This window comes from Tiliqua scincoides, chromosome 4 (assembly GCF_035046505.1).
Source record: "Tiliqua scincoides isolate rTilSci1 chromosome 4, rTilSci1.hap2, whole genome shotgun sequence".
Taxonomy (NCBI): domain Eukaryota; kingdom Metazoa; phylum Chordata; class Lepidosauria; order Squamata; family Scincidae; genus Tiliqua; species Tiliqua scincoides.
The window spans coordinates 224,001,969-224,014,108 of NC_089824.1; the positions used below are offsets into that span (position 1 = coordinate 224,001,969).

The 12,140-nt window shown below is 54.5% G+C and overlaps 1 protein-coding gene across 1 annotated transcript in view; it reads left to right on the plus strand.

The window, feature by feature from the left end:
• The first annotated feature begins 1,052 nt into the window (after positions 1-1,052).
• The window catches only part of CDH22 (cadherin 22), a 74,734-nt gene continuing 63,646 nt past the window's right edge, over positions 1,053-12,140 (plus strand). The window contains exons 1-2 of the mRNA XM_066624760.1: positions 1,053-1,236; positions 5,241-5,347. Coding sequence (XP_066480857.1) covers positions 1,053-1,236; positions 5,241-5,347 — 291 coding nt within the window. The remainder of the gene's footprint in view (positions 1,237-5,240; positions 5,348-12,140) is intronic.

Genomic DNA, 12,140 nt, shown 5'->3' on the forward strand with positions numbered 1-12,140 from the left:
GGGGGAATGTTATGGGGCACTAGCAATGGGGTGGATGGGGGGTGGAGGGGATCTCCTGCCTGCTGGGCCTGCCACTCCTGCTCCTTTGGTGGGGAGTCAAAGAGGCCCTTTCTTCCTTCCCCAGTGAAAGTGGAAGTTCTCCTGCCCCCTGAAAAGGGAGGAATGGGCAGCAGTGGGGCTGGTGATGGAGGCGAATATCTGGGGGCTTTAGGGCCCAATCCTATCCAGATTTCCAGCACCGGTGCAGCTGCAGTGCAGCTCTGTCCCTTACCTTGAGGAGGCCTCTGTGACTGCCTCCCCACCACTGGATGCAGCACATGCCCCATTGGCACAGCTGCACCGGCACTGGAAAATGGGATCGGATTGGTTCCCTTGTGGGTCAGATCCAGCCATCCAGAATCTGCCTGATGTGGCCAGCACAAAGTCTGCTCTGGGCAGCAGCCTGCAGACCGCACACGGGGACAGGCAGGGCGGTGCTCTCTGGGGGGCCAGACCGCAGGGCACTGCTTTCTTCCTTCTGCCTGCATTTCCACTGGGGAGTTGTGAGGGATCACAGTGCCACTTGGCCCCGCCACTGCCCCCAAAGCAGGGCTTCCTAACCTTTCCTGAATCGCAGGTGCCGTTCCAAAAAGAAACCTGCCTGTGCGCAGATGCAGGGACAAGGATGTGCGCGTAGCTCCCGCCCCAAGATGTTGCTTCTCACAACTCAGAATAGTCTCGGTCCCCCTCTGGGAGTAGATCTGAGGGTGCTGCTGAGGGATGAAGGAAAAGCCAGCTGCCCTGCTCCCCTTGAGAGTGGCTGAGCTGGCAGCAGGGCGGATGTTCTGCAGAGGAGGTGAGCCTCGCTTGCTGCATCCAGTCTTTTGGCTGGTGTAGCATCTCCTTGGGTCAGCAGTTTCCTGGACAGGACTGACTTTGTAGAGACCCCAAGGAAAGCCTCCAGTTGGCTCTGCTGAACCTGGTGTTCATGGCTGGCCTCTGCCAGCTTGAAACCAGATCTCCTGTCACAGCCCAATTGTGCAACTGAGATGCAGGTGCCAGTCCTCGGGCCCATGGTATCCCCTTGGCCAGTCATAATCTGTGTGAGGACTCCCAGGACTGCCTTGGTAGAGAGGGCAGCGTTGGTCACACCTGCTGAGAAAGCAGTGAAGTCCTTTAGGAGTGCACCTAGATGGCGGACCCAGAGGCCAAGAACCAAACTTGGGCCTCTCTTCCCAGCGCACCACCAGAAAGGCCAGCCCCTCATGACTCCTGGCCCTTCCCCACAAGGCCTGTCTGTCATGGGTTGCAGGCAGTCAAGTGTCTCAGGGCCTGGCCTGCCATCCACCAGTGGGGGGGGGGGGTTTCCAAAGGCTACACACTAGAGTGTCTGTGTTCTGGAGGCAGGCAGGTTCTTTCTGTGTCCAGCAGTCCAGCCAAGCATCTGTGGGTCTCAGAGTGATCTGTTGTCTGTCAAAGATGGGGGCCACCCAAACACCCTTACCTTGGGGAAAGGGAGGAGGCTGCAGATCTGAGGCAGAGCTGCTGTCGCTTTGCATGCAGCAGGTCCTGGGGTCAGCCCCTGACTGCATCTCCAGGCATGGCAGAGGTGCAGCCAGCCAGTGTATGCAGCACTTCTGAACGGGACAGTCAAATGCATGCCACTGTTTGAGAAAAGCTTTGAGTGCCTCTGTTCTGTCCTGACCGGTTGGCCCAGCAAATATACATTCTGGGGGAAAGCCTTTGCCCAGGTCCAGGCACCTCCTGACCTCCTCTTTTCTTTGGATTAAATGGCAAAGAGGCAAAGAAGGAAGGCCTGTAGCCAGGGAGACGCACCAGGGACAGACTGCACTTGCTCCTGGTGTGGAAGGGATTGTCACTCCCGAATCGGCCTTTTCAGCCACACTAGACGCTGTTCCAGAACCACCTTTCAGAGCGCGATACCAGAGTCTTCCGAGACTGAAGGATGCCAATGATGATGAAATGGATACGTTTAGTTGCTGGAAGGGAGTGGTGGGGGGCATTTAGCCTTCTGCTTGTGGGCTGCCCAGAAGTGGCAAAGGTAGGAAAGGTGGTGGATAACGGACTTTGGGGGCTGCTCCTGTCAGGCGCCTTCTTGGGTTGACTTTTGCACATGGATGTGTCTGTTGAGATGTTGCAGGCTTTTCACGAGAGCATCTTACTGACTGCTGTTGCATCCTGCTTGCTGTTGCTGTGGTTTGTGCTGGATTCCAGTTGCTGCTCCTTCTTTTGTGGTGTTCTACTGGGTGTTTCTTTTTGTGGTTTGAAGAGCTGCTGTAGCATTGCGGCTGCAAATTGGGATGTTCCTGTTGCAAACCCAACCTCTGCCACAAACTCATGAGGTGGCCATGAGACCAGCCCCATCCTGGCCTTCATCCTCCCAGCTGTAATGCGCTGACAGCACTTCTTATTGTTGTAAAGACTGCAGCAGGTACCACACGTGACACACTTTGTGCGCCTGAAAAGTGCCATAGAAATGCGGAGTGGATGTGTTGTCATGCGAACTGCCTTGAAAACATCTTAACTGTTGCATGGCGGGATGCCACATTTAAAACAGTGCCAAAACCTGTGTGCTTCTGGTGGCCCCTCCTCAGAAGGGCTAGCACTGCAATGTGAGAGTCACAGGAACCCTCCCCCACTCAAGGGGGTTGGAGTTTGTCTCTAGTGTGGCAAGGCAAATGTGTTTGAGGCTCAGAGGGTGTTGAAGGTTCCTTACCTTTGTTGCCAGGCCTGGCTCTTTTTTTGGAGAAAAGTGCCTTTGGCCTTAAGGGAGGCCTTTGAAACTGAGAGGCGAGGGCTAAGGGGCACATTCTAGTCCCCAGACTTCTCTCCTTGAGGGGCTCCAGATTTGCCTGCCTGCGGTCAGTGCTGTGTTGCACCCCCCACCCCCAAGGAAAAGCTTTACCTCTCCAAACCTCCTCAAGTGACACCACTCTCCCCCGCCCCGACTGGGCCTTTGAATGTCCCTTCTTTCTGTAAAGCGATTTTGCCTATGCTCTTCAGGTTTACGACTCCTTTCCCTCAACGCTATGAGCAGACTGAGTCATCCACTGAACTGGTTGGTTGGCAACCTTCAGTCTGGAAAGACTACGGTATAAGCCTACAGCACCCGGTATTCCCAGACGGTCTCCCATCCAAGTACTAACCAGGCTGCACACCTTTTGCTCTCCAGTGCAACTGCAGTGTGGGGATTGGCCAGTTGTCCTCAGTGGTTGCTCACACCTGCCTAGCAGTCCCTTCTCATCCTTCCCCCCTCCCTCGTGATGGGGCGACCGTGATTCCCTCCTGCCCCTTCCAAACCCCCCTGCCCTTCTGTGTGATCTGGCAAGGGATTCTGGAAGGGCCCCGCGCCCTTCTGCCATCCTGCCGCCTTGACACCCGATGGCCCGATGGGGGGAGGGAGTTGGGAGGAGGTGCTTTTGCTGCTGCTGGGCCATGCTGGGCCAAGCACAGTGATCTCAAAGCTGCCTGGGGGCGGGCACAGTCCTGCTGGTTGCCATTGGCCCTGGCCTGCAAGTGCTGGCCGGCAGCCATGCAGTGGCAGAGCCTGGGGAGATTGCGAATGAAGTGCTGAGCCACGTGGGGGCCAGACACCTCCCTCTCGGCACATTCTAGGAACTAACAACAAGAGATGAGCTCTGCCAGACCATTTACCACCTGCAAATTTCATGAGGCCCTCTGGCTGCGGGCGAAGGTTCCTCTGCGTGTGCTGGGGAGGGGAGGGCCAGGCCCCCTCAGACCTATTCCGGTGCCCTTTTGGACTCTTCCCCATCATTTAACTTCTCCTTGCTTTTAATAAAAGGAGACTGGTCTGGGGCTTGTTTCCATGGGAAAGAGTAGCAGGTGGCTCTTTTCACACTGGCCTGGAGAGGCCTTGTGCCTGCCCTTTCCCTGTGACTCTTGGCAGCTGAAATGGGCCTGAAAAGCTTGCACGAGTAAGCAAAGGCCCTGATCCTGGCAGCCCCTGGGTGAGCACCTCCCCTGGGTTGAGCACCTCCCACACAGCCCCTTTTCCTGGGTTCCAAGGCCTTCCCCCTACCTGTATCTGAGGGCTTGGAATTCTTTCTTTCTTTCTTTCTTTCTTTCTTTCTTTCTTTCTTTCTTTCTTTCTTTCTTTCTTTCTTTCTTTCTTTCTTTCTGGAGTGGGGTTCTGCTGTAATGGGGGAAGTGGGAGGTTGTAACTTCAGAGGCTGTTGAAGCCAGACAGTCCCTGCGCTTACTGGGTGGTGGTGTCTGGTCTCCCTGCACCAGGAACAGGGGCTCTTTCCAAATGGAATAGCAGCCCACTCTTATGGGGAGGTGCAGAGGAACCCATCCCTCATTAACTTCTTTGTCTCTCCCAGGCCCTTGGGAATGGATGCCAGTGCGGTGTGTCCACCATTCCGACCGGGCAGGTTGTGGAGAAGACGGGCTGCTGCTTGAGACTGCCGCCACTGGCTGAAGCTGGAGCCAGGAAGAAGCTCCCAACATGGACTTCCCCAGTGGCCTCCTTCTGAACAGCTGCTTCCCTGGTGCTGCCTGACTGTGTTCTGCAGCCACAGCTGTCGGGAGGGAATAGGAGAAGGAGGTGTGTCGACCAGGACCTCCCCAGTGACTTTGCCTCTTGGCTGGATCGCACCCCCACGGGCCGCTCCAGGATCAGCAGCTGATTCCCAAGTTATTTGGGCCCTGCCCAATGCGTGCAGGCGTGTATGTGCAGTCAGCCTCCCTCCAAAGCCCCAAGATAGACAGCACCCAGTCTCTCCCCAGGCGATCACTCCAGCCCCTGGCAAAGAAGTTCCTTTCCATTGCCCTTGGCATGGTGCCCTGAGAGGCATGTGGCAGGCCTCCTCTTGCCCAGCCTGATGTCCAGACTCAGACCCCTTGGGCCTCTGCAGCAACCAAGGGGAATGGATGCTGTGGGGACCAGGGCAGGCCCTGCCTGCAGGCTTCCTGAGTAGTAGAGTAGTGGAGTAGTGCTCCACTAGTAGTGGAGTAGGCTTCCAGAGTAGTGGAGCTGCCCCCAGGATGCGGAAACTGCCTTCCTCGAACGACTGACCGCAGCAGTGGTCTGTGGCTCCCCTCCCTTTGCCCCCCCCGGGATGCCTGGGCCTTCTCTGCCAGCTGCCAAGGCTCGGCGGTGGTGATGGCGTTTGGGAGCTGCTCGTGGATCCCGCTGCTGCTGCTGCTGTGGGCACTGGGCCGTTCGGTGGTCCTGGCAATGCACTTGGAGCCTGGAGGCCCCGGGCCAGAGGAACCTGGGGATGGTGGGCTGCTGGCTGGTGGACGTGTGAAGCGTGGCTGGGTCTGGAACCAGTTCTTCGTGGTAGAGGAGTACACAGGCACGGAACCACTGTACGTGGGGAAGGTAAAGTCAGCGGGGCTGTGTGGGGGGAAAGCAAGGGAGGACTGGGGTGGAGCACTAGCTGGGGTGGTACGGGGGGGGAGCAGCTGCGGGGGGGGGGGCAGCTCCTTCCCCTGCACTGGTGTGAGACAGAGCGGAATGTGGCTTCACGCCCTCTCCAGAGATGAGCGAAGCGCCCTGTGTTGTGAGTGGCTCTCTCTCTCTCTCAATCTGCATCAGGTCAGGTTTATGCTTTGAGACCAGCCCCGCCCATCCACTGCAGGCAGTAGGGCCCCCCCATGACTCACCCCCATTCACAGATCATAGGATGGCACATCTGACAATCCAGCACTGCTGGATTCCTCCCCCCCCCCCCCGGCTTCCTGCTGAATCTGGAAAAGCAGCAGCTGCCATGGCATGCGGTGCAGGTGCTCCTGGCTACAGATGGCCTTCTGCCACCCCTGAGATGATCCTGGGTCTCGAGGGCAGCCCCATCTTGTTTTGCGTTGAGCACTGAAGTGGTGTGCCCCGTCCCCCTCACAGGATGTTGCCCTGCATACCAAGGGGGTTGCAGAGTGGTCACCCCAGGTGCCAGCCATAAGGGGGCAGCACATTCCAAAAGTCTCTACCCTGTGGAGTCTTTCACTGGCACTATCTCTAGGTCCTACCTAGGTGTTGCAAGCGTATTTGGCAAAGGACCCAGATCTCTGGGGTCTGTCCGTTCCTGGCATTGCACAATGCCATGTTGCCCTCTCTCTTTGTGGCCCCTCCATCCCCTAGCTTTACACTGCAGGTGGTGGGGGAGCCCCGGCAGCCCTGAGCGTTGGGGGTGGAAGGAGATGTGAAGTCTTTGCGGAGGTGGCGAGAAGCAGTGGGAGTTCTCAGCAAGGGACGCTTTGCTGTAGCGTTGGGGTCACGTTGTTGCTGAAATTAATGTTGGCACCATGGAGACACAGAGGAGCCTGTGCCGTGGGTGTTAAACGTGACAGTGCCTGGACCAGGGTTCTTTGTGGTACTTCACTCAGGAGTGCTCTTGACTCTCTGTGGGACGTGTGGAGCCAGAACCAGCCTTGGCCCCTTCCCACTGGGACGGTGAGTCCCCTGCTACCAAGCCCTGGGAGGCGGAGACCACAGGAGTCCCAGAAGGGGTCCTGGAAGGCCCATCACCCCCTTCTTGTGCATCTCGATAAAGCCTGAGTACAGACGAAGGCAGCAGGGTCGGGGGCTTTCCTTGGCTACTGATCCTGGACTCTCTCCACCTGATACTGGTATGACAACACCCCCAGTCCCCTCTTGAAGGAAAAGGGTCCTGTGGAGGGACTGTGGAGGTTGGTGGGCATCCTGCTTGCGGGCAAGCCAAGCCCCTCCCCTTCCAGTCTATATGTCCTGGTCAGGGCAGGAGGGGTGGGGAAAGCCTGGTCACCAGGAACTTGCTGTCCAGTGACATGAACAAGTGCAGCTTCCCTCCCCAGAGTCCATTTTCCTCTTTCATTCTGGCCATGCGAATAGTTGCATCCTAACTGTGCGATGATTGTCCCATCTGCTTCAAGGAGTTCTGATTCTTTATTACAATCTTATCCTACCCTTCTCAGGACAGCCTTGCAGTTGTGCATACCTCTTCCCCCACCCCATTTTATTCTCCCAACAATGCCCCATTTTATCCTCCCACTAACCCTAGGGTAGAGTAGGGCAGGGTAGGGTAAGGTACTTTGAGAGAGAGCGATTGACCCAACACAGTCACCCAAGGTATCCTGGCTGCATGGGGGTGGTGGTGGTTTGAGCGGACTGGTGGACTCCCCCAGTGTGGTAGGACCTCCAGGGCACCCACTGTGGTACTTGGCTGAAGGAGCCTTTCCTTAATTACACAGAAACTGTGGGAAGCTGTCTGGATCCATCAGAAAAAAAAGCCAAAGTAGTTTAATACTTTATGAGGACCAGCCAGAAGTTTCCTGTTTCAATGCTAATCTTGTTGCATGGGGAGGATTTTGGATATCCTGGCAGAGTAAAGATCTGGTTTAAATACCATCAGCATAGGGGCCAGGGACTATTGACAGAGGGTGTCCTCTTGCCCGTTCTTCGTGGAACCTGTGACTGTGCATGTGTTGCTGCAAAAGAGGAGATGTTGGCTCGACTGGCCATGCTCATCAAGATGTGAACGACTGAAATGCGTGTCCAGGGCTGGGAGGCATCAGGGTGGTGCCTGCAGGCTTGCTTCCGATAGCATCTGCTCCCCCCCCCCGCCACTGTGGAGACCTGCACCACACACTGATGACCTCTGTGGATTTGACTTCCTGGGGACCACCTCCCACCTGTTCAGCTGTGGCTGTTGTGGCAACAGTGGCAAGGAGCAAGCCCCCTTTGTCATGCCTGCCTGGAGCAAACTCTCTCTTTTGTGCAAGTTCAAGTTACTGTGCCCCTGCAGAAGACCTCAAGACCTCTGTTGCCCTCAAGTCAGGAAGGTTCGGAGGCTGGCAAGGGGTGCCAATAAAAAAGGGGGGGGCTTTTTTTGCTGTGTCTGGAAGGAAGTCAAGGAAGTGGTGGGTCTGATGCCTGGAGAAGAGGCCACGGAGAAGATGCAAGGAATCCAATTTGCTCGTTTTGCTTCAGTCTTGTTTTGCTTCAGTCTCCTCCCACCAGGGCAAGATGGCCTAACCTGACCACAGTTGCACTGGGGAAGAACTGGGGGCGCTGTGACTCAGGGTAGGTTAGGGAAGCCCTAGTTAGTTTGCATGAGTTGAAGTCCCCAGGACCAGATGAATGACACCCCTGGGTACAGATGGCGGACTCCCCAGAGGCAGCTGGTGGGTGTGATCTCCGGGACTGTAATCGGAGAACTGGAGAACAGGTGGGAGGGGTGCCTGAGGGCTGGAGAGGAGCAAATGTTGTTTCAATCTTTAAAAGATGGGAAAAGGAAGATCTGGCAAACTGCAGGCTCATGAGCCCAACATCTTTTCCTGGAAAGAGCCTGGAACAGATTATTAAGCAGAATATCTGTGAACACTTAGAAAATAATGGGGCGCTTTGTAGGAGCCTCAATGGGGTTGTCAAGAAGAGGTGGTGCCTGCTGAATCTCATCTACTCCTTTGATAGAGAGGCAAGTCTGGCAGACAGTAGGAATGCCGTGGACGTGGCCTGCCTAGATTTCAGCAGAGCATTGATAGCGTCTCCTGTGACAGCCGTGTGGATCAAACGGTGAAATGGGGGCTGCACGACCGAACAGCCATTCCCAGTGAGTGCTTCACATGGCTCTGTGTCTGCCAGGAGGAGGAACTGTATGGAGCCACCCTCTGCTGTCCAGTAGTTTTATAAAACACCTGGATGTGAGAGTGGAGGGGATGCTCATCAAATCCACAGCTGTCACAAGGTGGGGGGAGTTAGCACCCTGAAAACTGAATGAGGATTCTAAATGATTTCAATAGGCTGAGCCCAGACCAGCAGGATGATGTTCAACAGAGCCAAATGTAGTAGTAGTTGGCAACCTTCAGTCTCAAAAGACTATGGTATCGCGCTCTGAAAGGTGGTTCTGGAACAGCGTCTAGTGTGGCTGAAAAGGCCGATTCGGGAGTGACAATCCCTTCCACACTGGGAGCAAGTGCAGTCTGTCCCTGGCCTGTCTCCCTGGCTATGGGCCTTCCTTCTTTGCCTCTTAGCCTCAGACTGTTGGCCAAGTGTCTCTTCAAACTGGGAAAGGCCATGCTGCACAGCCTGCCTCCAAGCGGGCCGCTCAGAGGCCAGGGTTTCCCACTTGTTGAGGTCCACTCCTAAGGCCTTCAGATCCCTCTTGCAGATGTCCTTGTATCGCAGCTGTGGTCTACCTGTAGGGCGCTTTCCTTGCACGAGTTCTCCATAAAGGAGATCCTTTGGGATCCGGCCATCATCCATTCTCACGACATGACCGAGCCAACGCAGGCGTCTCTGTTTCAGCGGTGCATACATGCTAGGGATTCCAGCACGTTCCAGGACTGTGTTGTTTGGAACTTTGTCCTGCCAGGTGATGCCGAGAATGCGTCGGAGGCAGCGCATGTGGAAAGCATTCAGTTTCCTCTCCTGTTGTGAGTGGAGAGTCCATGACTCGCTGCAGTACAGAAGTGTACTCAGGACGCAAGCTCTGTAGACCTGGATCTTGGTATGTTCCGTCAGCTTCTTGTTGGACCAGACTCTCTTTGTGAGTCTGGAAAACGTGGTAGCTGCTTTACCGATGCGTTTGTTTAGCTCGGTATCGAGAGAAAGAGTGTCGGAGATCGTTGAGCCAAGGTACACAAAGTCATGGACAACCTCCAGTTCATGTGCAGAGATTGTAATGCAGGGAGGTGAGTCCACATCCTGAACCATGACCTGTGTTTTCTTCAGGCTGATTGTCAGTCCAAAATCTTGGCAGGCCTTGCTAAAACGATTCATGAGCTGCTGGAGATCTTAGGCAGAGTGGGTAGTGATAGCTGCATCGTCGGCAAAGAGGAAGTCACGCAGATATTTCAGCTGGACTTTGCTCTCAGTCTGGAGAGGTTGAAGAGCTTTCCATCTGATCTGGTCTGGAGATAGATGCCTTCTGTTGCGGTTCCAAAGGCCTGCTTCAGCAGGACAGCGAAGAAGATCCCAAACAACGTTGGTGCAAGAACACAGCCCTGCTTCACGCCGCTTCGGATGTCAAAGGGGTCTGATGTGGAGCCATCGAAGACAACAGTGCCTTTCATTCTCCTTGTGGAAAGGTCTGATGATGCTGAGGAGCCTGGGTGGACATCCATTCTTGGGGAGAATCTTGAAGAGGCCGTCCCTGCTGACCAGGTCGAAAGCCTTCGTGAGATCTATGAAGGCTATAAAGAGTGGCTGTCGTTGTTCCCTGCATTTCTCCTGCAGTTGTCTAAGGGAGAATACCATATCAGTGGTGGAACTGATGTAAAGTCAGCCAAAATGTAAAGTAGATCCAAATGTAAAGTCCTGAATATAGGAACAAAAGGTGTGCGCACAGAAAGAGGGAGAACTGGCTTGGCGGTGACATGTGTAGGAAACATGTAGGTGTCTCAGGTCCCAGCGCAATCCCCACCAGCTCAGACTGCAACATCACTGATGGAGCACTCACTCAGCGGGGGTGGGGGGAGTGACCAGGTGGCCTAGAAGAGATCAATAAGTCTCCTTTCCTGGGTCTCCTTGATCTTGTACCAGCTCTTCTGCTGCCATAGGCCTGAGGAAGTACCTGGTGGGGATCTGGGAGTTGGGATAGGATCTTGATATGTCCCACTGCCACCAAGCCGCTCCCTGCTCACATTCTACCCCCAAACAGCCCCTGCTACCATCCTACTAGTGACCAGTGTTCCCTCTAAGGTGTGTAGTGGTGCGGCTGCACCCAGAGGGATCTCTGCACTGGCTCAGACCCCTTAGAGCAGGGGTTTCCCAACTTTTCAGTAGGAGGGCCACAATGTATGCTTGATACATTTTCCCAGGCTGATAAAAATCAGCTTTGTGGAGGGCAGAGGTGAGTGACACACAGCACACTGTCTCTGTCTGATCTGTTGCAAAACCCAGTTTGTTATGATTTGTTTACACATGTGCAAAAATGACACTATTTCCTCACTGCGATAGTTTCACAGCATTGTTGAAAAGTCAACATGTGGAAGCCCGATTGGTTTTATCAGCAGCGGTGAGTTTAACATTGAATAGTGTTGGTTGGAGGGTCTGAAAGCCTCTAGACAGGTGACTGAAATGAGGCTTAGCCAGGCTGACATCATTCTGGCCATGTGGAAAGGAGTGCACATTTTGTGTGCCTGCTCATCCAAGGTTCCATACACCAGCAGAGGTTCCATACAACTCTTTACCAGACAAAACAGCATACACCAGCAGAGTTCTTTGAATGCAGTGGTTATATTTCAGAGCAAGGGTTATCACAAGTAGAGTAATCAGTAAACGTTCCTAGTCAGCACGATGAGCAGTCACTCCATAAACAACAAATCCAAATCAGTTTTCCAAGATACACAGTCAAAGTTCATTCCTTGGTCAGTATCAACATGTATATACTCACATCCAGCCTCCCACATTACTGGCAGCAGTTCAGTAGTCTCCTACTGCTGCACTGGAAGCTCAATAGACCAAACATTAAGTAGTTGGAGTGGCCAATCGGTGTAGGCTAAGCCACACCCAGGGTGAGGCAGTCACAGGTGTTTGCTGATCCTGCTGACTCCAGCAATCTGCACCTGTTCCTGAACCACCTGGTTGGCTGTGTTTCTGCCTTATCCAGAACATAGACCTGACACAGCCCACAGCCAGCCAGCCTGTGCTCCCCTCCTCACCTGCTTCTTGGATTGCCTCTCGGATCATGGGCTCACTGGCATCACTAGGGGGTTGCGGGCCGCACCAGGTAATGTGCAGGAGTGTGTGTGTGTGTGATGCACCCTGGGGGGAAGATGCGCTAAAATCGCGGCATTAGGAGCTAGCCCATCATGCCATACACCGTTGGATGTGGACTGTCCAGTGGAATGCAATGCAAAAAACAATTGAAATAGCTCCTTTCATTCAAAAGTTATGGCCAAATATCCGGAAAGAAAAAATGCATGGAGCCCTATGGAAAGTGAAAGTGAGCCGTATCGCGTGTTTACTCATGAGTAGGTGTACTTACCATAGTTTGTCGGAAAGGGCAGGCTGAGAGGAATCCAAAGACACCAGAATGGTCCTGATCCAATGAATGCAGTCCCCCAAAACACAAAAGGGAGAAGGAGGTCCCTCCCTCCCTCACAGGTGCATTCTATTGAGCCCTACGGAAAGTGAAGCAGCCTCTCAGTCGCGTTTATTCGTGACATGCCTTGGCTGGTGGTCAGGCCAGGCAAAG